The sequence below is a fragment of the Manacus candei genome, unplaced genomic scaffold (genome assembly GCF_025592945.1).
Source record: "Manacus candei isolate 608988 ecotype Guabito, Panama unplaced genomic scaffold, ASM2559294v1 h1tg000128l, whole genome shotgun sequence".
Lineage (NCBI taxonomy): Eukaryota > Metazoa > Chordata > Aves > Passeriformes > Pipridae > Manacus > Manacus candei.
The window spans coordinates 509,346-532,014 of record NW_026138176.1 but is presented as its reverse complement, the minus strand read 5'-3'; the positions used below and the strand labels follow the sequence as shown (position 1 = coordinate 532,014).

General features: G+C 50.0%; 3 protein-coding genes across 3 annotated transcripts; 2 read left to right on the top strand and 1 right to left on the bottom strand.

Annotated features, from left to right (window-relative positions):
* The first annotated feature begins 471 nt into the window (after window positions 1-471).
* LOC127462469 (claw keratin-like) lies at window positions 472-2,414 on the top strand. Its single transcript, XM_051771102.1, has 2 exons — window positions 472-678; window positions 1,236-2,414. Exon 2 carries the CDS (start codon window positions 1,262-1,264, stop codon window positions 1,595-1,597), a length of 336 nt encoding a protein of 111 aa, XP_051627062.1. The 5' UTR covers window positions 472-678; window positions 1,236-1,261; the 3' UTR covers window positions 1,598-2,414.
* Window positions 2,415-6,904: 4,490 nt separating this feature from the next.
* LOC127462456 (keratin-associated protein 19-2-like) lies at window positions 6,905-8,576 on the bottom strand. The gene is made up of 2 exons (XM_051771086.1): window positions 8,106-8,576; window positions 6,905-7,460 (listed from the first exon to the last, which is right to left on the bottom strand). The coding sequence occupies exons 1-2, from the start codon at window positions 8,214-8,216 to the stop codon at window positions 7,161-7,163; spliced, it is 411 nt and encodes a 136-aa protein (XP_051627046.1). The 5' UTR covers window positions 8,217-8,576; the 3' UTR covers window positions 6,905-7,160.
* Window positions 8,577-10,734: 2,158 nt separating this feature from the next.
* Window positions 10,735-11,495, top strand: LOC127462471 (scale keratin-like). The gene has a single exon (XM_051771105.1). It carries the CDS (start codon window positions 10,822-10,824, stop codon window positions 11,155-11,157), a length of 336 nt encoding a protein of 111 aa, XP_051627065.1. The 5' UTR covers window positions 10,735-10,821; the 3' UTR covers window positions 11,158-11,495.
* Window positions 11,496-22,669: the final 11,174 nt, after the last annotated feature.

The following is a 22,669-nucleotide window of genomic DNA, read 5'->3' as shown; positions in this document are numbered from 1 at the left end:
TTTATGGCCTTTTTGCCATCCCCCTAATCCAGCCATGATTTACAGCTTCACGAATGCGGGGCATTTAATTCCATATAAAATGTGCTCTTGCCCTTCTTTCCTTTTTTATGGGTAAAACGTGATAGAGAATCGTGTGCTCGGCGTCGAACTGGGAGAGCTGCCCTGACTTATCTGGGGCTGCAGCTTTGTCAGTGCAGGAGTTCTGCACCGTGCCAGAGCTCTGACCAGGCTTTGGATTAATCTGATTTCACACAGAACCCAGAGCACAGTTTATCCCTCACTGTTTCAGCTCCTCTTGGGCTGAGCTGAGTGTGTTCTCACCCAGGAAAAGGGCTCATTGTCACCTGCCCAGGAACGAGTCCATTCAGGGAACACATCAGGGATGAACCACGTGAGCACGACATGCAGTGTCCCCTCCACATAAACTGGGAAATAGCAGGGCCAGGAAGGCAGTAAAGGACAGGTCATGCAGGGACAGACTGATAATTACAAAGAGTGATTTATTTACACCAATTGACGTCCATTACCAAAGCTGGATCTCCAGAGAAACGTGCTCAGAGATTGATCAGGACGTTCTGCCCGTGGTGATTCATGCCCTGGGCACTCTCGGGGCGAGTATAAAAGGGCTCCCCAGCAGATCTTGGCAGATCATTTCTCTGCTCTTCTCTTGTGCTGTAGGTAAGTGACACCTGAATTCCTCTCCTGACAAAGCCTGAGCGTAGTTTTAAGGCAGAGTCTTGTGCAAATGTTCTGGGATCAGTCTGAAGGTTTCTTGGACATGGTATTTAGTGCTCTAGTCTCGTTGATAACGTGGTGATGGGTCAAAGGTTGGACTTGATGGCCTTAGAGGTCTTTTCCAACCTTAATGATTCTGTAAATGAATAAATTAGTGTTCAGCTACTGGCTTTGGTAAATGCAAATCTGGGTGAGATCCAAGATTTGGACTTGATGATTCTTGTGGGTCCCTCCCGACTCACAATATTCTGTGATCCTGGAATCAACATTTCACAAAGGCTCTTTCCAGATGTGTTCAACACAAGATTTATAGGGTTTTTTTTGGGTTCAACATGAGATTTATAGTTTTTTTGGGGTTCAACACGAGATTTATAGTTTTTTTCTGGGTGATGAGTTATGAGAGCTCTGCCTTTCCCTCGAGCCTCTTTGCAACCTCTCCTCACCACGTTTGAGGGCGCAGCCGATAAGAACTGATGTCCTGTGTCCCTGCTCTTCCTCAGATCCCCTCAGATCCTCCCTCCTGACGATGGTGCTGTCCCGGAGCCCCTGCACCGAGGGCTCTCCCTCGCCCTGCGGGGTGGCCGCGCCCCAGCCCGTGGCCGAGAGCTGCAACGAGCCGTGCGTGCGGCAGTGCCCCGACTCCACCGTGGTCATCTACCCCCCGCCCGTGGTGGTCACCTTCCCCGGGCCCATCCTGAGCACCTTCCCCCAGCAGAGCGTGGTGGGATCTGCGGGAGCCCCCGAGGTCGGGGTTGGGGTCGGGTCTGGGTTCGGGGCCGCCCGCACCCCTGGCGCTTCCCACGTCTACGGCGGGGCCCGCTGGGGTCGGGGGTACCCCGTGGGGAGCTGCAGGCCCTGCTAAACCCACCGGGGGTCTCTGCCCAGAGGAGGAGCCCAGCGGGGTGCAGAGACGTGGCTGAGCCCCAGGGCACAGCGTTCTGGGAGCATTGAGGGTTTGGGGGGCACAAAAAGCATCTGTAGGTGTTGTGAACACCCCAAAAATCCATTTATGTCCTTCTCAGATTGCCCTGCCTGATTTCCTTTTTCTTAATCCTTCCTATCTTTCCAAGTGCTCTGTTCTTGATGCTGTGGACTGTGTTGCTAATTCCTTGGGGGCTTGTATGGATCTTTCTGGCTTTGAATAGGTTTAGATTAGATATAACGAAAAAATTCTTCCCTGGGAGGGTGGTGAGACCCTGGCACAGGTTATTCCATGGATTCCCCATCCCTGGAAGTGTTCAAGGGCAGGCTGGATGGAGCTCTGAGCAGCCTGGTCTAGTGGAAGTCCCTGCCCTTGGCACTGGGGTGGAATGGGATGATTTTTAAGGTCCCTTTTAACCCCAACTGGAGTGGAATGAGATGGTCTTTAACCCAAACCACCCTGTGCTTCTGTGATTGTGACAACATGGAGGGATCTGCTACGAGATCCTCTTTGGATCCCTCTGTAGACTCTTTCTCTGGCTCCTGGTGGATAAAAGGGGTTGTGGTGTCAAGCAGCCCGTGCCCTGTGTCTGTGCTGGGTGCTCAGGGCTCCCCATCAGCCACTCCAGGAGTCATCCTGCACCAAACCACGGGCTGGGGGCAATCTGTGACCTGGACTTTGTAATCCTGCCTCTGTATCAGCTGCTTCTTCCTCATTAAACACGACATTGCAACACGTTGTTGGCCTCTGTGTGTGTGTTCCCTCCTCTCCTCCCTGTCCAGGTGCCTTTGTCCTGCTGCACCAGCCTGATCCTAGCAGGATAATGATATTCCCGAGGGATTTGGCAGTGGGTTGTCTGTGCATCTCCTTGGCACAGCAGCTCTGGGCTGTGGGTGTCCCTTCCCTTCCCACATTTCTGGTCCTGCTCAGCTCTCAGGAGCTTTTTGCTCAGTGTTGGCTTTTCTGGCCCCTGTTCCTCAGTGTCCTCAGGCTCAGCCTCCCCAGCCAGGTGGTGACACAAGGGAGCAGATGGATGGGCAGGGTTGGCATTGCCAAAAAGGGTCTGCAGCCAAATGTTACATGAGAGCAGCTACTTTTGAGGGTAAAAATTAAATTTCTGGCTTTACTGCTCTGCTCAGTGTTTTACAACAATCATCCTGTCCCTTGTTCCCTGGGAGCAGAGCCTGACCCCCCCGGCTCCCCCCTCCTGTCAGGGAATTCCAGAGGGCAACAATAGAAACGGGGTGTGCAGAAATGAGTGGTGATGTTCACTGCAGGAATTATCACTTTCCTCAGGAATCTGTTGATAATAAAGGTTTCCCAAGCTTTCCATGCTGTGCTGTGTTTGAAATGTTATGTGGTCTGTTAATAATAGAACCAGGGTAATTAAGCATTGCAGGGTGACCTGAGAATGTGGGATTGTTTCAGAGCAGTCACTCTGTGCAGAATTATTGTCCTCCTGTGGAAGGAAAACAAAGCTGGCTGGGCACTGTAATGGTGTGTAATTGGCTGGTGGTGAGTTCTGGAGGAGGTGATTAAACCAGATTCTCCCCAGCCACAGAAACCCTTCCCTGCACAGGAGAAATCCCCCAAACCTCCAAAGCCAGAGGAGGGGACCTTTCTTGTCATGCTAACGGTGCATTTGGGAATGAGCTGCAGTTTGCTGAGGCCGCTCCAGTTGCACTTTTCGTGGAATATTTTGAGATCTTCAGTTACCACAAAGCAGCAAATTCAGTCAAATGAGGAAAATTTGCCAATGTGTTTTTTTTGGGAACTGTTTATGATACTCTTTTTTTTTGCCATAAAAACTACTCATGTGAACTGCCCTGAGGACTGAAGATATCAAGTATCTTACTAAGCAGATTTAATGTCTTTTTAAGATAGAAGCATTTGCTGATGTCTGTTAGGTTCATTATGGAACCTAATTATCAGGGTTAACAGTAATTATGGGTTAACAATGTTCATTTAAATATGTTGAATTTTGAAAATCTTGTTTCTCTCGTTGCTTCCAACAAGGCCATTTTTTTCCTGTATCATGTCCCACTTTCCCTTCTCCTTAAAGGTTTATTTTTTTTTTGAGAAATAATTTGAAAAATTAGCCCAGTTTGGGCACTAGTCAGGGGTCCAATTTCTCATTTAGGACAGGCTTAGCCTTTAAAAGGGATTCTCAGTCTTGCAGTGAATCTCTGTGCTGGAGGCAGGTCCCGAGGCATCACCTGTGTGGGTTGTTCCCAAGGTGCATTTAAATTTCCCACAGTGCAGTAAATACATCCTGCTGGGACTGGTGCACAGGAAATTACAGAGGTGGTTTTCTGTTAGTTAAATGAGGCAGCTGCCTCTGTTATGATAATATCTCAGCCAGGAACAAAGTTCCTCTAATCATCCACCTTTTCTTCAGCCTGGGGACACGAAAGAATTCCAGATTTAGTCTCTTCATGAAAGGGGCCTACGAGGAAGTCAGAGAGGAAATGTTCACAGGGAAGTGGATGACAGGACAAGGGGGGTGGGTTCAGACTGACAGAGGGGAAATTTAGGTTGGATATTGGGAAGGAATTGTTCCCTGTGAGGGTGGGGAGGCCCTGGCACAGGATGCCCACAGAAGCTGTGGCTGCCCCATCCCTGGGAGTGTCCAAGGCCAGGTTGGAGCAGCCTGGGATAGTGGGAGGTGTCCCTGCCCATGGCAAGGGTTGAATGAGTTGGCCTTTGAGGTCCCTTCCAACCGAAACCATTCTATGATTCTATGACATAAACCCAGGGAAATGCTCTTCAGGCACCACTGGAACGTGGGGGGGAACTCAAAGCTTCCTGAGATATGGGGACAGATCCACGGGAAATGAGCATTGGTGCTGTTGGCTGATGCTTGGGGGGCCCTGGAAGTGGGCTGGGCTGGAATTCCACAAAGATATGGGACTCCTTGAACCAGCCTGATGTGCTTGAATGAATGGATAATAAAGGGATGCAGCCCCAGTTAAAGGCAGAGCACCCTGTGAGGGCATCTGGGGTGAAAAATTGCTTTTCCTCCCTGTGTAGGCTCCAACGTTCCCATAAGCCTGACCTGCAGCAGAGGAGGAGATCCTGGATGTTCCCTGGATCCCTGGGGGACTGAGCTTGCTTGGCTGGGAGGCTGCAGGGAGCTGCCTCGGGACACCCCCAGCGCAGAGGGGGAACCACAACCGTGACATCTTCAAAGCAAAAAGGGACGTGAGGTGGCACCCGGGTGGCTCCAGGTCAGCGTGGTGGAGGGAGGTGAAGGCAGGTGAGAGGTCTGGGAAGGCTGGGGCTGCCAGGAAATCACCACCTGTGGGTCGTGTTCCCCGGGCTCTGGGTGGGGGCTACTCCCGCTGTCGGAAGCGAATGGGCCGGGGGGGACGTTGGAGGGGAAGAACCACCATAAATAATGCTGGGTTGGCAAACGTGGACAGGGACTGAGGTTAAACTGGGGCCAGAGGACCCTGGGGCGGGCTGAGAATTCCACCCAAACCTTTGGCTTTCCGGGTTCTGTTCCTGTTCTGTTCCTGTTCTGTTCCTGGGCGTCGCTGCCGAGGCCCTTCCGCAGGTGCCGGTGGGAAAAGCCCTGTGGGCCCCAGGGAGATAAGCTGGATTTATAGTGTTGGGAGACTCCACCATTTCCTAATGTTTTCCCTGGGGAACCCAGCCCATTTTGGTGCTGACAGCAGCTAGCAGAAGGATTACTGAGCATCTCTTAATAGCTCTGCAGTTTCAAAGGGTTGCTCTGATTTCCTGCGGACGTGCCCTGCTGGCAGCTTTGGGTGGAGGTTCCTACGCTGACCCTCTTCCTGGGGCGCCCTGATCTGGGTCTGTCTTGCTCAAATTAGGACACCAGGAGGTGGTTTCTGAGGCAGCAGACCAGACCTGTGTCTCAGACAGGGGAATGGAGCTGTGGGGGCTCATCCTCTGCTGCCGTCCAGTTCAAGAGCAAAGAACTTAAGGGAAATCAGTGACATGGATGTTGGACTGGAGAAACAGCATTTACTGCTTGGGGACTGTCCTGCTGACTGTCCCTGGTTTTCTGCCCTGTTAAAGTGCTTCTCCAATCTCCTCCCTTAGTTCTTTTCTTGACCCTTTCCTCCCCTTTGCTCTGGAATGCAGAAGTGCTTCTGCAGGAGGCCACGTGGGAAGAGAAGGGGTAGCCATGGGTATCTCCTGGAAGTCAGCCCAGAGGTGACCCCTCACAGTCACTTCTGCATCAAGATTTGTGACTCCTGGTGATGCCTTTGATGTGTAGCTGGGCTTGCAGGGGATCCAAGCAGCCCTGTCTGGGCTCTGCCTGTTGAACCACCTTGTTCTGCGCCAGATTATAATCTTTGGTGTTCTAAATCTAAATCAAGACTCCTCAGTCTCCTAGGGTGACATGCTAAAGGCTGGCAGGAGCTCCCTGAAGAACCTGGCTGTTCAGTTTGCAAAGGAGATGATTCCTCCAGCAGATGGTCGTGGCTTGGTTGCCTTTGGTCTTTTCTCTCAGGTGTCTTTGACCTTGAGTGTCACCGCTCTCCTGCCCTGGCAGACCACGAGACTTCCCCTCAGTCTCTTGCTTTTTGAGATCTCTTGCTCAGACACAACCCCCAGCTTTGCTCCAGGAGTCTGTGTTTGGCGGTACAGTCAGTCAGCTGATGCCTCTTTTTGGAGAAGAATTTGGGCAAGCCCAAGGTCACAGGATAGCTGAGGCAGAACTTCCTCCTACCTGGGGAAATGAGTCAGGGCAGGAGCAATCCAGGTGGAGATGTGGTGATTGTCTCCAACATCTGGAGTCTAGACTTCCCTCCTGTTCTATGGCTCTTTGGAGTGGCTGGTGGTCCTTTTTAAGTGGTGTGTGAGCCCAGACAAGAGAAGACCAGACACCTGATGCAGCTAAACAGAGTAATTTTAATGAAGATGAGAAACAGTGAGTTACAGAAAGAACAAGTTTGCAGAGATACAAAAGGGTCTTCAGCAAGCAGAGAGTTTCTGATGGTGGGTGATGCTTTTCCTGGTGGGAGTGGTGGAGTTTGACAGCACAGAACAAGTTTCTTGCTCACAGAGTTGCTTGGAAGTCACGTTCACTGCCAGATGAGGCACAGCACGGACATGGAACAGGAGCTTCTCTACTAGATGTCATCTTGGGTGAAGTTAAAGGCTGAGCAAAGTGGTTGCAGGAACTCCTACTACTATGACAATACCAAGGGGTTGTGAATTAAAACTGAAAGACACTTTACTCACACCCAAGGTCTTGCTCTACTCCCCCAACATGCTCTGAAGGTGCCTCAGCTCTTGCTGCAATTCAAGTTGCCCTTTGGAGCTATAGCTGAAGAAACAGGAGACGTTAGAGAGGGTTACACGTGGAGTGGTTACACGGGGAGTAGTTACACAGGGAGTAGTTTCAGGCAGCCTGGCACCCACGTGTCCCCCTGAACTCAGCCAGGGGGTGGGCACTGGGCGTTCTCAGCCCCAGAAATCAGCCGTGAGTCCGTGTCCTGCATTTCAGTCCTTGGTTGCTGTTCCTGCTTCAGAAGAACCTGCCCCCGAAGCGAGAGAAGGGGTATCCGTACCCACTCCCGTATCCGTACCCCAACCCGGACAGGTCCCCGTACCCGTAATAGCCCCCGGAGCCAAGGAAGCCCCTGTTCCCAAACAGGCTCCCAAAGCCTCTGTAGCCGTAGGGGCTCCCATATCGGAACTGGTCCAAGGAGTAGCTGAAGGGCCTCCCAAATCTGAAGCCGTAGAGGTCGTCGTACCCAAACTGGGAGTAGCACCCGTCGTCGCAGAAGTCCCTGTAGAAGGTCATCGTTTGTTGATGTTGGTGAGCCTGGAACACACCCAGAAATGAGGTTTATGGGCTGCTGACGGCAGGAGAAAAGGCTGGAAGGAGATGCAGCTCCTTCCCTCCTGTGTTCATCCTCCTAATTACCTCATTTATTTTTCTAATCTCCCGAATCCCAAACAACTTCTCTAATTTGTTCCCCCCTCAGCTTTTGGAAATCGCTGACTGAACATGGAAAAGAAGGTTTTTACCAACCGAGAACTGAACTTTCCCACTCCGGAATTCAGAGGAATTTTAATGAACTAAAGAAAAATGCACAAATATAATCCAGAATTGGAAATCACTTTTGGCTTCAAAATTATGGTAGAAAACTTCAAGTTTTCAGTGCTTTAAAGCCTAAATATTCAGTAAGACCAGGAAAGAAGAGCAAAAAAGTTTGAGTGAAGGAATTCCCTGCGATTGCAGGGAATTTTGTGTTTGGAATTTGCTCCAAAATGACAAGAAATTGCCTACAGAAGGTCTGTACCTGTGCATAGACACACATTACATATGTCACATGTAAATGGACACACCAGTACCTTTTATAGATATACATTTAATTATAAATATATATATTTTTATATATATCCAAGCACACACAGATATTTGGACAAACACAGAGACACGAGAGCAGAGTCAGGATGGACTTACCTGGTTCACCGAGGGGAGCAGTTGAGTGGCTGAGAGGAGTGAATACAATTCCGGGCTTGGAGGTCCGTATTTATACCCTCCCGAGCTCCAGAGTTGTCCAGGATATCTCATCAGACCCTTTGTCCCTCCAGTTGACGTCGGCGGAGTCACCGATTTTCATATTTGCCGAGCTTGGCGTCGGGACACGTGCGTAACACCTCCAGAATTTCTTTAATCTCGAAATGAGGAGAATCTCTGGGAAAATTGCAGGCAATTCCCTGTGCTTGGAGGGCTGGCAATAATTTGGGGAGACATTCAGACCATTGCCCGTTGCGCAATCGCCTCGTGGCTGCTCTGTTGGCTTGGCTTTGGCATCCTGTGGTGCAACAAGTTGGGGACCAAAGGCATGGGCTCGGCTTTGGTGTGCCGAGGAGGGCTGGAGCTTCCCAGCATCATCCTGACCTTTGCCTGCTTCCTGGTGACCCTGGGGGGTGTCCCTTCCCAGCAGCTCTGTTGGATTTTGGTCTCAGGTTCTACAACAGCAGCGTCAAAGATGTTTTCCAACTGCCCCGCAAACGTTCCCAAATATCCCTTCCTATTTTAGAACATTTTTATGGAGGGGGGGGGATGGTTTTTGACTTTCATACAACAAAAGCAGCACCTTAATGGGGCTTGGAAACAAGAGACCTTGAAGTGTCTTGGAAGTGACCGTGTTATTAAATCTGGAGGTGTCTTTCGGTGACAAACTATTTAAATCCTGCAACACTTTGCAAATTGAAAACATTAATGAGTGTTTATGAAGTGCTTTGGTATTCAAAATTCTGAGGAAGCCTCAACATCCTGTTTGCTCATTATTACGCTTATTTTCCATTCAAATTAATGCCAGGAATTAGGTGAAGGACACACAAGGAGTTCTGCCGTGAACTCCGGTGTTCCTGGAGTTGGATACACGTGGTTGATTCTTTGTGGAAAAAATATGGACGTGATTCTTTGGAAAAAAGCATTTAGAGCTCTTTTAGTGCTAATCTTTATGATTTCTTTATTTCCACATCAAGTTCATACCTGAATTCTCCACGTTGTTGTGCTGACGTCAAGCCCTTTAGTGAACTAAAGTGTTGCAAACACTGCCAGAGTCATAATTTTTGTTGAAAACATTCTTTCTGCTCATGCAGCAACATGACTTCGATTCATGAGCACTTTGGAGGAATGGAATTAAGATTTATTTATGGTTCTGGCTGTTTTTCCTCGAGTTGCTGAAGTTTGATATAAAACTCCTACATCTACATTTGCATTTCCTTTAAATGAAAAGCCTGTGTCATGTTGCATCAGTTTCTAGTGAAAAACAAATATCCAATACATGGAAAAGCTTTCCTTTTTTACTGAAAATTTCTCTCTCTCCAATGTCCTTGAGAAGGCAGAAATGACTTTCATATTATACAGAAATAAACTTCAGTTTTCACAATGGAGACAATAAAATGGTATCAGGAATGTAGCTGGCCCAGAAAATTGGCAGATGAAAGGAACCTGTAATACGTGTGCCATATGGGAGGCTGGGAACACACTAATAATCCCAAACAATGAAGAAAATTATATTAATTGAAGATATGACGTGTACAGGCAAATTTGTTTTCCAACCAATAAGGCTCCCAACGTTTTTGAATACTCAGGGCGTCTGAGATAAGCCAGGAGGGCCAGCAGGGAGTATAAAAAGGGCCGGGAGCTCTGGGCTCCTCAGCAGCTCCTCTGCCTTCCTCCTCCTGGTGAACTCAGTAAGTTTTCCCTCCTTCTTTCACAGGGATTGGGAATTTTGCCTGAGTGATTTCTGCTGGGATTGGGGCTGCTCTGAAATTTAAGATTTCTCCGGGAATTTCTCTGCAATTCAAGGTTTGAGCTGCGCTGCAGGAGTTGGTGGGTTCAAGTTTTAAAGCTGGGGGTGAAACAGGTCCTGTTGGTCCCTGAGGCTCCCTGATAAGGGATTATTAGGGCAGCAGAGGTAGAAATGGGTTTCCCCACCATGACCCTTGGTGTTTTTTTTCCATAAATCTCCTCTTTTAAGTGCGATCTGCAGGTCTGTTTGGCAGGACAGGTGTTCTCAGGTGGTTGTGTGTGCTGTCAGCACTTCCAGATGCAAATTAAAATGGGTGGAAATCACTGAAATGGCACTTGGAGGGATGAACCCAAACATCACTTTGGGCTTTCTTGAAGACTTCCTTGATGGAGCTGGCAATGCAGAGCTCCATGCAAAGCTGATGTCCTGAAAGAAATTTAGGGTTGTCCACTCCTAACAGATATTCTCTAAGAAAAATCCTGAATCAGCAGCAAGGTTTTGGTCTGTAACAGGTGATTCCATGGTCAGGGTTTTCACCAATCATAGAAAGTGAGAAAACCAGATAGTTTAAAGGCAGGTTGGATTTGATGGTCCTTGTGGGTCCCTTCCCACCTGGCAGATCCTGTGATTCTGTGTTCTTGGGGAGGGTCCTGTGCAGGGCTGAGAGCTGGACTCGATGGTCCTGGTGGGTCCCTTCCAACCCAGCACGTTTGTGGCATTCTGTGGATAAATAAACCCCAGAAATGGGCTGTAAGGAGGAGCTGAGGCCACGACGTTGCTCCTGCCCTCGGCCTCGCGGGACCCCTGAGGAAGTTTCCGGGCTCTGTCGCTGCCGTTGGGAATATTCACGGGAATATTCACGGCCTCTCCTTCCCTCCCCGCCGCCAGGTTTGCCTCCAGCACACAAAGATGACCTTCCTCCAGGGCCAGTGTGACGATGATTGCTACTCCCCCTGCGGCTACCGGGGCTACGACTGCGGGAGCCCCTGCGGCTACCGGGGCTACGGGGGCCTCTACGGCTACCGCGGCCTCTACGGCCTCGGCGACCGCTACGGCTACGGGGGCCTCTACGGCTACCGGGGCCTCTACGGCTCCGGGGACTGCTACGGCTTCGGTGGCTACCGGGGCTTCTACGGCTACGGGGACTGCTACGGATACCCCGGTGTTTACTCGGGCCGCTACGGTTACCCCTACGGCTCCCGCTACGGCCAAAGGTACGGCTACGGGGGCTGCTACAGCTGCTGAACCCGGCCGGGACGGCCCTCGGGGGAAGGTCAGCCCAAGCCTGGCACGCAGGGCTTGATGGAGAACCTCGGCAGCAGAGGGTGTGCAGGGCCCCGGGCGCACCGCCCGCCCTGCGCCGCGGCTTCGAGAGCTCTGCGCTGCCCTCGAGGTGCTTGCGATGATCCCTCTTCGCTCTGCTCGGTGTCTGCTGCTGCTCCTGCCACCCAGAGTCTCCCCTTGACCTAGAACCTGCTTCTCCTCGGTGCTCCAGTCCTCGGAAACCGGCTCTGATGTTGTTTGCAACGATGTACAAAGCCTGAGCTCTGGCCGGGTGGTGGGCAGGGTGTAAAGGCCTCTCTGGGAATGTGGGCTCTCTGTTCTGTGTCTCTTTATAAAGTACATCTGCCTTTCACTCGTATTAAAAACTTATTCTGCATCAATCCTGCATTTTCCTGGTTTTATTTTCCACTTTATTTCTGAAATATCTTCAGATCCATAGCAGCAAACAGTGACAAATTTATTAACTTGGTTTGCTTCAGGACTTGCCTGTGGAGGCTTGTCCTCCTCAGGCTGGAAACAGGGACTTTTGGAGCTGCAAGAAACTTGAGCTGTGGCTCTGGATTTGCATGTTCCTACAACTCCAGGCTTTGGCTTGGTGGGAAATAAGTAATTCATCTCCAGATGCTTCGGTGTTGCTGTTGAGCCAGTGTGGTGTGATTAGGACATGAGCCATCACTGCCCGTGACCTGATATTGGACAGGAACTCTGGAACAAGAACACTGAATTTGGCTTGCAGGAATTGGACAATATTCTGCTCACTTGAACAGTTTTCTGTATTCTCTGTGCAGGTCTGGGACTAATTCTTTTATATTTGCAACATTATTATGAAGACCATTACAGCCCTATTGTGCTGAAGTATTAACTCCACCCCAGGTAAAACCAGCACATTTAACCTTAAATCTGGTAATAGTTTAATTAAGTAAATGAAAGGGAGAAACTGGGGCATTTCTTGCATTTCTGAGGGGTAAAAGGGAAGAGAAAAGTGTATTTACTGGGACCTCAGTGGACTGATTTTCCAGATCCTTCCCCAGCTCTGTTCCCTCTGTTGGACATGTTTCAGCCCCTCAACGTCTTTCTTTCCGTGAGAGGCCCAGAACAGGACACAGAACTCGAGGTGCAAATACTTTGCCAGCTCTGGGGACAGAAAGTCCTTTCAGGATGTCACCACTCACCACTTTATGTGTATTCACGTAAAACAGGGACAGAGGCAAGAAAACAACTGGATCTCCAGGGTTTTTTAAATGCAGAAAGACTTTAATGCAGCAAGAAAAGGAGTTGGCACAGATACAGAAAGATTATAGTTTTGGGATACTGGAAGGAGCTTCAGGAGGTGAGTCACTGCACTGGAGAACATTCCTTCTTGTTGGAGCCACCTTGTTCATCCTCCAGGTGCTTGTAAATCCAGATCAAAGGCAAGACAGCTGTGATCCTGCTCCATTACAGTCCTGCAGCACCTTACTGGAAGTACTTATTGAAAATGCAGATGACCCAAAATCTCATATTGCACAGGGATGCAATATGAGCAGCTGCAAGAAGTTCCACAGGAATTGCAGATCGTCCCTCCCGTCGCTGACGGGGCTGTGAGGGCGTTTAAATACAGGAGACTACCAAGAGGGTTGAGAAAGGCAGGGAGAAGCAGACAGAAGGAGCAGGAAGAACAGAAATCCCCAGGAGTTTGTAGAGCAGGGCCGAGCTCCTCATCCTTCGTGACCTCGGGTGCCCCGACGGGGACTCGGCGCGTGTCCGAACGTCCCGTCGGGGCTCAGCCCTCGGCCTGGGGGTGCTGGGGGAGCCATAGGGGGGTTCAGCAGCAGGAGGAGCAGCAGCCGTAGGAGTAGCAGCAGGAGGGGTAGCAGTAGCGGGTGCTGCGGGCGCGGTACCCGCAGCAGTCCCCGCAGCCGTAGGTGCGGCGGCAGCAGCGCAGGGTGCGCACGGTGCAGGGGCTGCAGCAGCTGTAGGTGCGGCAGCAGCGAACGCTCCGGTAGCGGGGGGAGCAGCACAGGGTGTAACAGGGCGAGTAGCAGCAGCAGGACATCCTGGGGGGGTGCAGGGAGGGAGGGAGGAGAACCTGAAACAGAGCAGGGAGGTCGAGGTTAAGCTCAGCTCACAGCCAGGAGGGTTCAGGTGGAAACATGGAGCAAATCCCTTTGTTTGGGTGTGATTCTCGTTTCACAGGATCACTGAGGCTGGAAAAGACTTCCAAGAGTCCAAGCTGTGACCCAGCCCCAAGCTGTCACCCAGCCCAGAGCACCGAGTGTGGGAAAGGCTTCACTTTGCTGCGGTAACTTGGTTTTTGGTTGGTTTTTATGAGTTTGCTCTTCTGATTTTCCACATTGAGCAGGGATATGTTCAGAGTCCCCAAATCCTTGAGGTTGGAAAAGACCTCCAGGATCATCCAGTCCCCCCTGTGCCCCATCCCCACCTTGTCCCCCAGCCCAGGGCACTCAGTGCCACGGCCAGTCCTGCCCTGGGCACCTCCAGGGCTGGGGACTCCCCCACATCCCTGGGCAGCCCCTGCCAAAGCCTGACCCCCTTTTCCATGAAGAAATTCTTCCTGAAGAAGAAATGAAGTGTTTGTGGGAGTTTGATGTCCAAGCTCCCAGCCCAGGCAGCTGAGGTAAATCCCGAGCTCCAGATAAGATGTTTAGGTGTCCTAAATCTGACCTGGATCCCTCACAGCACTTCCAGCAGTTCTTAGAAGTGTTTATACACAACCCAGCAAGATCATTAAAGTCTCAGCCCTCCTTGTCTGGCTTTAATCTTGGCATATAAACTATTCCTTTTCCTGTCTCACACTGGCTTTGTTGGTGCCGGTTCTAGCAAGGTCACTGAAAATCCTCTGCTGCAGAGTGAAGGTTTAAATCCTGCTGCAGGTCAGAGTTGCCCCAGTGACTCCAGAGCCACTAAAACAATCCATGTGACCTGCCCATATTCATTATTGCCACATCTTTCCAACCAAAAGCCATTTCCTCCTTGTGCAATGGGCAGTTCTGCCCATGAATGAAAATTTCTGGGTTTAAGTATCACCAGGTTAAAAAAGAAACACAGAACTTCTAACTAGGCTTCACACCTTCATGTCCACTCATCAATGCCCTCCAGATTAAAACATCCAGGGTAAAACCCTTGTTAGTGCAGGATTTATCCCCGAGTTAAAGGAACCTTTACGAGAACGGGATCTGGACTTACCAAGTTCACTGAGAGGAGTAAACCAAGAGGAGCTGTGTGAGGAGCACTGGGGTTGTGAGCATTTTTATATTCTTTCTTAGACCTGTGGAAGTCACCTCAGTTCTGCAGGGCAGTCACGAGACAAATTTGGGAAGTACATCAGCAGCCCAATTGCTATAATTGTTTTCCTCCCCGTTTAGGCCAATTTTCACATTCCTCGGGTGATCACACCCTGGGAGATTCTTTCATCTGAAAACTTCCCAGGACAAAGGGATTTTTGGGAAATCACCCCAGAGGACAAGTGGGACTGGAAGTGGAGGCTGCACGAGCAGTCCCAGCTGCACGGGCAGCCCAGCTGAGGAGTCCAGGGCTCATTTCTTTAGGTTGTGCCCCTCCAAGGGAGGTGGATGCTGCACATTATGGGGTGATGTAAAACACCCGGGGAGGAAAGAAATATTGTCCAACCTGCTCAGGGCTTCTTCCGACCCTTTTGATTCATTTCCGCCACAATTAATGACAGACCTGCCATTGATTCTTTTCGGTTCTTCTGCTGCCTATAATTTGTCTTGTGAGATGTCCAGGCCCAGGCACGGAATCAATTAAATCAGCATCTGAGCAATGTGGTCAGTGCTCAAAGTCTGGTTTTCTTGCCCCTTTTCTGGGTGAAATTACTAGAAAGACTTTTCTGAGTCAGTGTCTTGGGGTATCAGAGGCATCGAGGAGGTATTTATGTCGTGCTTATATAGCTGAGATTCTCCCCCTCTGCTCCTCTCTGCTCAGATCCCACCTGGAATACTGAGGCCAGCTCTGGTGCCCCCAACATCAGAAGGACATGGAATTGTCGGAGCAAGTCCAGAGGAGGCCACAAAGTTGATAAAGGGACTGGAGCCCCTTCCCTGTGGAGACAGGCTGGGAGAGCTGGGAATGTTCAGCCTGGAGAGGAGAAGGTTGTGTGGAGACCTCAGAGCCCCTTCCAGGACCTGAAGGGGCTGCAGGGAAGCTGGAGAGGGATGTTCATCAGGAACTGGGGTGACAGGGCAGGGAGTGGGTTCAGCCTGACAGAGGGAAAATTTAGGGTGGATATTGGGAAGGAATTGTTCCCTGGGAGGGTGGGGAGGCCCTGGCACAACTGATCCAGGAGAACTGTGCATGTCCCATCCCTGGAAGTGTCCAAGGCCAGGTTGGAGCAACCTGGGCTAGTGGGAGGTGTCCCTGCCCATGGCAGGGGCTGGAATTAGGTGATCTTTAGGATCCCTTCCAGTCCAAACCATCCCATGATTCTACAGACATAACACTGGGCTCAGGACCTGGCGCTGCAGAACAAATCCGGGATCCCTGAGGGTCCCTCCCAGGGGCTGCAGCAGAGGAAAGAGGGAGAGCAGTTTTCAGGAGGGTGGGGAAGGCAGTGGGATGGAGAGCACGTGTTCCTGGCTGGGGGAAGCTGAGGGACGGGGTGGCTGCTCACCCTGTGCCCCCTCACTTCCCAAAGGCTGCTGAGGGGCTGGACCTGCAGGAGGGATTGTCCCGATCCAGGAAAGCGGGAATCACTTCCCTGATGTCCCGGGGTGGTTTTACCCAGGGAGATACATCTGTGCCTCTGCCAGCACCAAGGGATGCCACAGCTTAGTGTTAATGAAGCAAAACCTCGTTAGCCCAGGGCTTCCCTTCCTTGTGCATCCAGGCCCCTTTCAGCACCAAACCATTGGTGTTTAAATAACACAAACATTGCTAAAGTAACTTTTAATGACTGTTTTGGGAGAGCATTGATACCATAAATGCTGAGGAAGCTCAGCACTTCCAGAATGCCTGTTATTATCCTCATTTAATATGCAAATGAGGCTTGGCTCACTCCAGGGAAGGTCAAACAAGGAGGTATTTGTTGAGTTGAAAAAAAAGCCTCTTTGCTTCATGTTAGGCTCAGTTTCCTCTGGGGAGCCCGAGGTGAGGTTGAAAACCAGCATCAGTAAGTTTTGCTGTAAAATATTAATATAATTTTACCTTCTCTACATTCTCCTGTCCCTTCTGGTATCTGGGATTTTATAAGTAAAGCTGAGATCGACCCAAAAGATTTCAAGGCAAAAGAAACATGGAACTTTTGCGTTGTCCAGCTGAGATGAAAATAAATTAATGGTCCTCCATGGGGAGGGAACCAATTATATTAATTGAAGTTGTGACGTGTGCAAATAACTTTAGTTTTGCTGCTGTTTGTGCAGGTTGGGCCATTTCTGAGGGACCAAAGAACCTCCCAGGCCGCTGAGGGGCATTCAAATACCATTAATTGTCCTGGAAAGTCAAACACCTGCAGGAGGTTTTTCAAAGGTAACGAACTGCTCCGAATTAACCCAATATTCTGATGCCCTGAATACTGGAAATCAGAAATTGAGCTGGAGAAATGGGAATTCTGCACCTACAAACACAGGGAAGTGCCCCAGGTCTCAACAGACAGTAGAGTTCAGTCATTAAGTAGAAATATAATTTATAAAAACTCTTGTTAATTATAGAAAGATGGAGTCAAATTCACAGAGAATAATATTGAGACATTTAGTGAGGAGCTCTGACTCATGAGAACAGGTTAAAGCTGTTAATCCCCACGAAATTTCAGTTGTTTTTCACCCTCTTCATTTACCAAATGATTTTTCCTATATTATTCCTTCATTTGACGTATTTTTCCAGCTGTTCTGGGGTAGGATTTATAAACCAACAAGTGAAAAAGTACTGTGCTGAAAAGACAAACCATTTTGTTTCTTTCAAACCCCGAAATAGGAAAGTTTATGATTTGCTGCATCAACCATTAACTTCTCTTGAACTTTTAAACCAAATTTCTGCATAAACCAGAGCTGCTTTTTAATAAGAAATGAATTCCTGCAACTGCTGAAGGTGACCAGCTGAGGGAAACATTGATTTGCATTTTAAGACTTGTATCAGAGAGAACAGTAAAAGGAAATTGTGGAATCTCAGAGGTTGGAAAAGCCCTCCCAGCCCATGGATCCCCCTGTGCCCCATCCCCACCTCGTCCCCCAGCCCAGAGCACTCAGTGCCACAGCCAGTCCTGCCCTGGGCACCTCCAGGGCTGGGCACACCCCCACCTCCCTGGGCAGCCCCTGCCAAGGCCTGAACACCCTTTCCAGGGGGAAATTCCTCCTCATGGCCAACCTGGCCCTCCTGTCAGGGAGCTGTAGAGAGAATTTGGTCTCCCACCTGCAGTTTGGGGTTTGTGGGAGAGCTGGAGCTCCTGCAGCCTGGGAGGAGAAACATTTCCTGTTGAGATTCACTCCCCAAACTCTTCTTGTGGCTCCAGATGGCTCCAGCCTGGGAGCCCTCCCAGTGGATTCATCCTTTCGTCACCAGCTGACAGTCACTTTTACTCTGAGCGACTCCTCTCCCTCCCTGTCATGTGTTAATTAGGGGGAAGAGGAGATTTACACCCCAAACCTTATCTGGAATCTTCACTCTTCTCCTTTTCCTTTGGAGAACAGTTTTGCTGGTGGTGAAGGCTGGCAGACACCTGCAGGATGTCCCTCCAGTCCCTCTCCAGCTCCCTGGGAGCCTCTCTAGGCACTGGAAGGGGCTCTCCCCGTCCTCCCTGACCCCTCCCTGGGCTGCCCCTGGCACGAAGGGCTGCCCACAATCACTCCTGGCCCTTCCCAAGCTGTGTCCATCCCTCTCCTGGCAGGTTCTGGTGCCTTCCCGGGGTTTCCTCAGCTCAGAAATTCCCTCCTGTGCTCCACAGTCCTCTGCTGTGCTGCCAAAGGCACCTTCTGAGCTGTTCCCCTCAGGTTCCCTCTGAGCTGTTCCCCTCAGAAATTCAGGTGTTCAATATGTCCTCAGTCACCTCAGTTCTGCAGGATGCTTAAAACTGCAGAACTCCTAAGTTAGTCCCTCTTTTTTTTTTTGCCATGTGTCAAGTAAATAATTATTAAAGTCAAATATAAAAGGAAAAACAATTAAAATATAACCCAAGGCAGCAGTGTGATGCAAGATCTTTTAATGAGAGTAAGAAGTTACAGCTTGTAGTAGCACAGGAGTATCCAGAGGTTCATACATTCCCTAAACAGAGAGTTACTACAGTTCACAGCAGATGTTTTTGGGACCAAGGTGGTGTTTGGGGAGGAGCAGAACCCTCAGCACAGCAGGAGGAGGGTCTGCTCCTCTCTGCTGCAAACCTACACATCAGAACACACAGTTTGTTCACCCAGAAAGGCTGTGAAAGAAGAGAAGAACAACGAAAGCAAAGGATTCAGAGCAGCAGCAGACTGAGGAGAGATGCCAAGTCCTCAGGACCAACCCTGAGCGGGGTCCTGCTGCTGTGACGGGGCTGGACAGGAGTCAAATCCCTCCGGGATGGCTCCTGGGGCTCCGTTCCCTGCCGGGGTCCCAGAACGGGTCTAGCAGGGGTAGCAGGGGTAGCAGCTGCCGTAGCTGTACCTCTGGCTGTACCGGGAGTAGGGGGAGCAGTAGCGGCCGCTGTAGGACGGGCAGCAGTCGCGGACCCCGCACTGGTAGCTCTGGGACCCGCAGGGGCTCCCGCAGTCGTAGCTCCGGTAGCTGTACACGGCCCCGAAGCTGCAGGGGGAGTAGCAGGAGTCCTCACACTGCCGCTGGTAGTAGAAAGTCATCTTGGCTGGGTGGAGGGAGGTGGGTCTGGAAAGCAGAAGAAGGGAAGAATCACAGAATGGTTTGGGCTGGAAGGGACCGTCAGGGTCATCTCACAGAGTCACTTTGGGGTGGGAGGGACTCACAAGGACCTTAAGGGATGGGCCCATAAGGGGATCAAACCCACGACCTTGTTGTTATCAACACCCCCCACTAGCCCAGGTTGCTCCAAGCCCCGTCCAACCTGGCCTTGGACATTCCCAGGATTGGGGCAACCACAGCTTCTCTGGGAATCACCTCCCCACCCTCCCAGGGAACAATTTCTCCCCAGTATCCCATCTAACCCTGCTCTCTGTCAGCCCCAAAGATAAGAAGATCAGGCCTGTTCCCAGCAGGAAGTTGCTGCTTCCAGGAAACCCCACAGGAAGAGGGAGAGGAGAGAAGGGTGAGAACAAGAGCCGACTGAACATCTCAGTTCAAGGCTCCACTTTGGCTCCTTCTTGCCCATCTCCCTCCTTTCTGGTTTTCCCCCTTCTTTTCTCCCTAAAAATATTTGATGCTGCCATTCTGGTTGTCATGGCTTGGGATTGGCAGCCTGGATTCAGGCAGGAATTTAGAGGGGACATTGTTAGCACTGGGTTGTCTGAGCAGTGCCCGATGTTTCTCTAAAAACCAGAAGTGAACAGACACTAATCCAGGAATGAATTCTATCAGTCTGTACTCTTGAGACAAATCCTCACAAAAAATCCTCCCCTCGTGCAAGTCTGCTGGAAAAAGCAGCTTGTTCCTTTGGCTCTGTGTCCGTGCCTTAACTGCCAGATGAATAAATACTTGTTTCTTGTTTGAAACAATTGAGAAAATGTAATTTGGTGTCCGCTTCATAGAATCACAGAACACCCCCAGTGAGAAGGGACCCACAAGGATCATCCGAGTCCAACCTCTGGTCCTGCACAGGACACCCCAAATCCCCCCCTGTCCCTGAGAGCGTTGCCTCCTGGAGCTCTGGCAACCTTGGGGCCGTGCCCACTGCCCTGGGGAGCCTGGGCAGTGCCCCAGCACCCTCTGGGGGAAGAACCTTTTCCTAATATCACACCTAACCCTCCCCTGCCACGGCTGATTAATAATGAAGGAGCCTGAACTGCTCCATCAGATCCTAAAATAAGGTAATTTCTCATGGTGCACGTCTAGATGAGCCAATCTCCTACATTTACAAGGGCAGCTTAATATAGGATTTTTAGCAAAAAAAAAAAAAGGATTTCATGGCTATGAAATCCCTTTTAAAATATACTTTTAAAGTATTAATGCCATGTCTATCCCAATACAGCGAACCCCAGCAGTAAAGGCAGTGCAGGAAGCCTGACTTACCACGTTGGGCGAGGAGGTAAAGCTGAAGATGCGAGTGGAGAGCCTCGAGTTTCTCCCCCTTTTATATATTTATCTGCCCAAGCCTCCTGTCCTTTAACCTGCTATTCATCCCAACCCAAATTTACCGTCTGCACGTCGTTCCTTGGGTTGATGTCATTGTTTTCCTTGCTTTGGGAACTATTAGTCAGGTCTTGGCTTCCAAAAGCATGACCTTGCGTTGTCGTTTTCTTTCATGTTCAGACTTCCGGGGTCAATTATATTTGCAGAATTAGTGTGGTGAAATCTGAGTTATAACAGGAAAGGGAAGGAAGGATATTGAGAGCAGAATTAATTGATGCTCACAATCCCAGTTTTGGATGAATGGACAAATGCCAATTCACAAAGCCTGCAATGACTCTGGATTCCTCAGAGGAACAAAGGACTGCAATTATTTTTGGCAGAAATAGTTTATTATTTGTTTTGGTTTTTTATTTCAGAATTGCAGTTTTTGATCAGAATAGTTGTGTATTTTTAGTTATAATTTTTTAATATTTTTGTGGTGCATGGATGTGTTAATTTTGTACCATGACCTCCCACAGGAAGGTCATTCTGGAGAAAATCTGATTTATTTGCTTGCTGTGCTCTATCAATTACTTTGACCAAAATTAACAAACTCCTAAGTCTACACAGAAGGAATATCTGTTTGGTGCTCTTTTTATGCTTAGATCCTAAAATTATTTGCTCAGGGGTTCATGACAAAACAGGGACTTATCTCTCTAATAACTGTAGTTTTCCTGAGGAATCCCCCAAATTCCAAATATGGTTTAATGTGATGTTTTCTTAGTGTTGTTGAGGTGTTTAATTAATTTGATGATTAATGCTGAGCCCTGTGAATGTGACTTGGGAAGCAGCAACAACTTGGTCTTCCCTGGTGACCTTCACCTCCAAGCACTGCTGTTTACCCGCATCCAAAGGCAGGATAATGACAGGCATGTCAGGAGTTCTGGGCCTTTCTCTAAATTTCGAATATCAAAGCCTTCATTAATACTTATTAAATATTTCCCTGCACAAAGAGATTTATTATTTGAACGTTAATGCCACCTTGCTACGCCCGGTTATGTAAGACCCGCTCTAAAAACGCGTATCGGGCTGTGCTGTTTCTGTGCTTTATTAACTCGTAATTTATAGCTTCACAACTGGGGCTCGGGGGGTTTTTTCCCTCTGAAATGCGTCGTGTACATACCATTTCGGTGCTCACAGGCCAATTTTCCGGCTGAATCAATGCCGGCCCCAAATCAAAGGAATGGTCTTTTCCCCTGTGCAAGTCACCGGGAACGTCGGAGGGGTCGGTGCTGCCTCCCGGCTCATTGGAGGTGTGGAACACGAGAGAAGCTGCGGTTGTGCTTCCCTTCCACGGCTGTTTCAGGGGGAAAAAATGCCCAGCGAAGCAGGTGGGCCGACACTGCCCAGCGAGGCTGCTCCTCCAAGGGCGCTGCGTGTGGAATTCCGGAGTCCTTGCGTATTCTGGCGACCTGTCGCGGTGCCGAAGAGCCAATTCAGCAGGATGATACCAAGGCTTAATTGCCCTGAGTAGCTTTGAGATGAAAGGGACCTGCAGGGGTGTAGCCCGGACCAATAATCAGAAACCCTGTGGAGGAGCGGGATATCAATGGGAAGGAGTCATGGGGGAGGCAAAAAGGGGTTGGTAATTGGAGCTGACCCGAGCTGGGGCGGGACTGGACGCTCTATAAAAACCCTGCACAGCCGAAAACCAGGCACTCGCTTCTCCTGCTTTATCCTCCTTGGACACTTGGGTAAGTCGGGATAGATTTAGGAAATTTTGGTGAATAGTGAAGAGATGTATTTGTTACTATTCCCCCTCCTTTCTTTTCTGCCCATCTACAAGATAAAGGCATTGGGAATGAAGGCTGGGATTTGATGAGAGTTATTCGTATGTAAAATAGCCTTTCCTCCCTGGATTTTAATTAATATTTGAGCGTTCTGCAGGCATCCTCTTTTCCCCTGAAGTCTTTGTCTCGGTACAAAGCCTGTGGAGGGTTTTCGGTTTATTCCCTCCCAGGTCTTTAGACGCAGAGTCACGGCTCGCAATCCCATTTCCCGGGGGTGCAGCCAGTGAGGCTGGGAAGGCTCAGGATGGAGGATTAGGGGAGAGACCCGGCTTTACAAATCAGGAGGGAACAGCAGAGGAGCGCAGAGGGAGCCGGGCAGTGGGTTTGCTGCACGTCCTCGGGGTTTCCTCGCACCTCACGGGCTTTTTCTGCCCTGCTCCGTTCCAGGCTCGCCCCCCTCCACCCAGCCAAGATGACTTTCTACTACCAGCGGCAGTGTGAGGACTCCTGCTACTCCCCCT

What these genes read in the sequence shown, in the direction of transcription:
- LOC127462469 (XM_051771102.1), top strand. Translation starts at nt 1,262, where the DNA reads ATGGTGCTGTCCCGGAGCCCCTGCACCGAGGGCTCTCCCTCGCCCTGC.
- LOC127462471 (XM_051771105.1), top strand. Translation starts at nt 10,822, where the DNA reads ATGACCTTCCTCCAGGGCCAGTGTGACGATGATTGCTACTCCCCCTGC.
- LOC127462456 (XM_051771086.1), bottom strand. Translation starts at nt 8,216, where the DNA reads ATGAGATATCCTGGACAACTCTGGAGCTCGGGAGGGTATAAATACGGA. An exon ending in TGCTCCCCTCGGTGAACCAG is followed by an intron (nt 7,461 to 8,105) that starts GTAAGTCCATCC and finishes GGTGTGTTCCAG; the next exon opens with GCTCACCAACATCAACAAAC.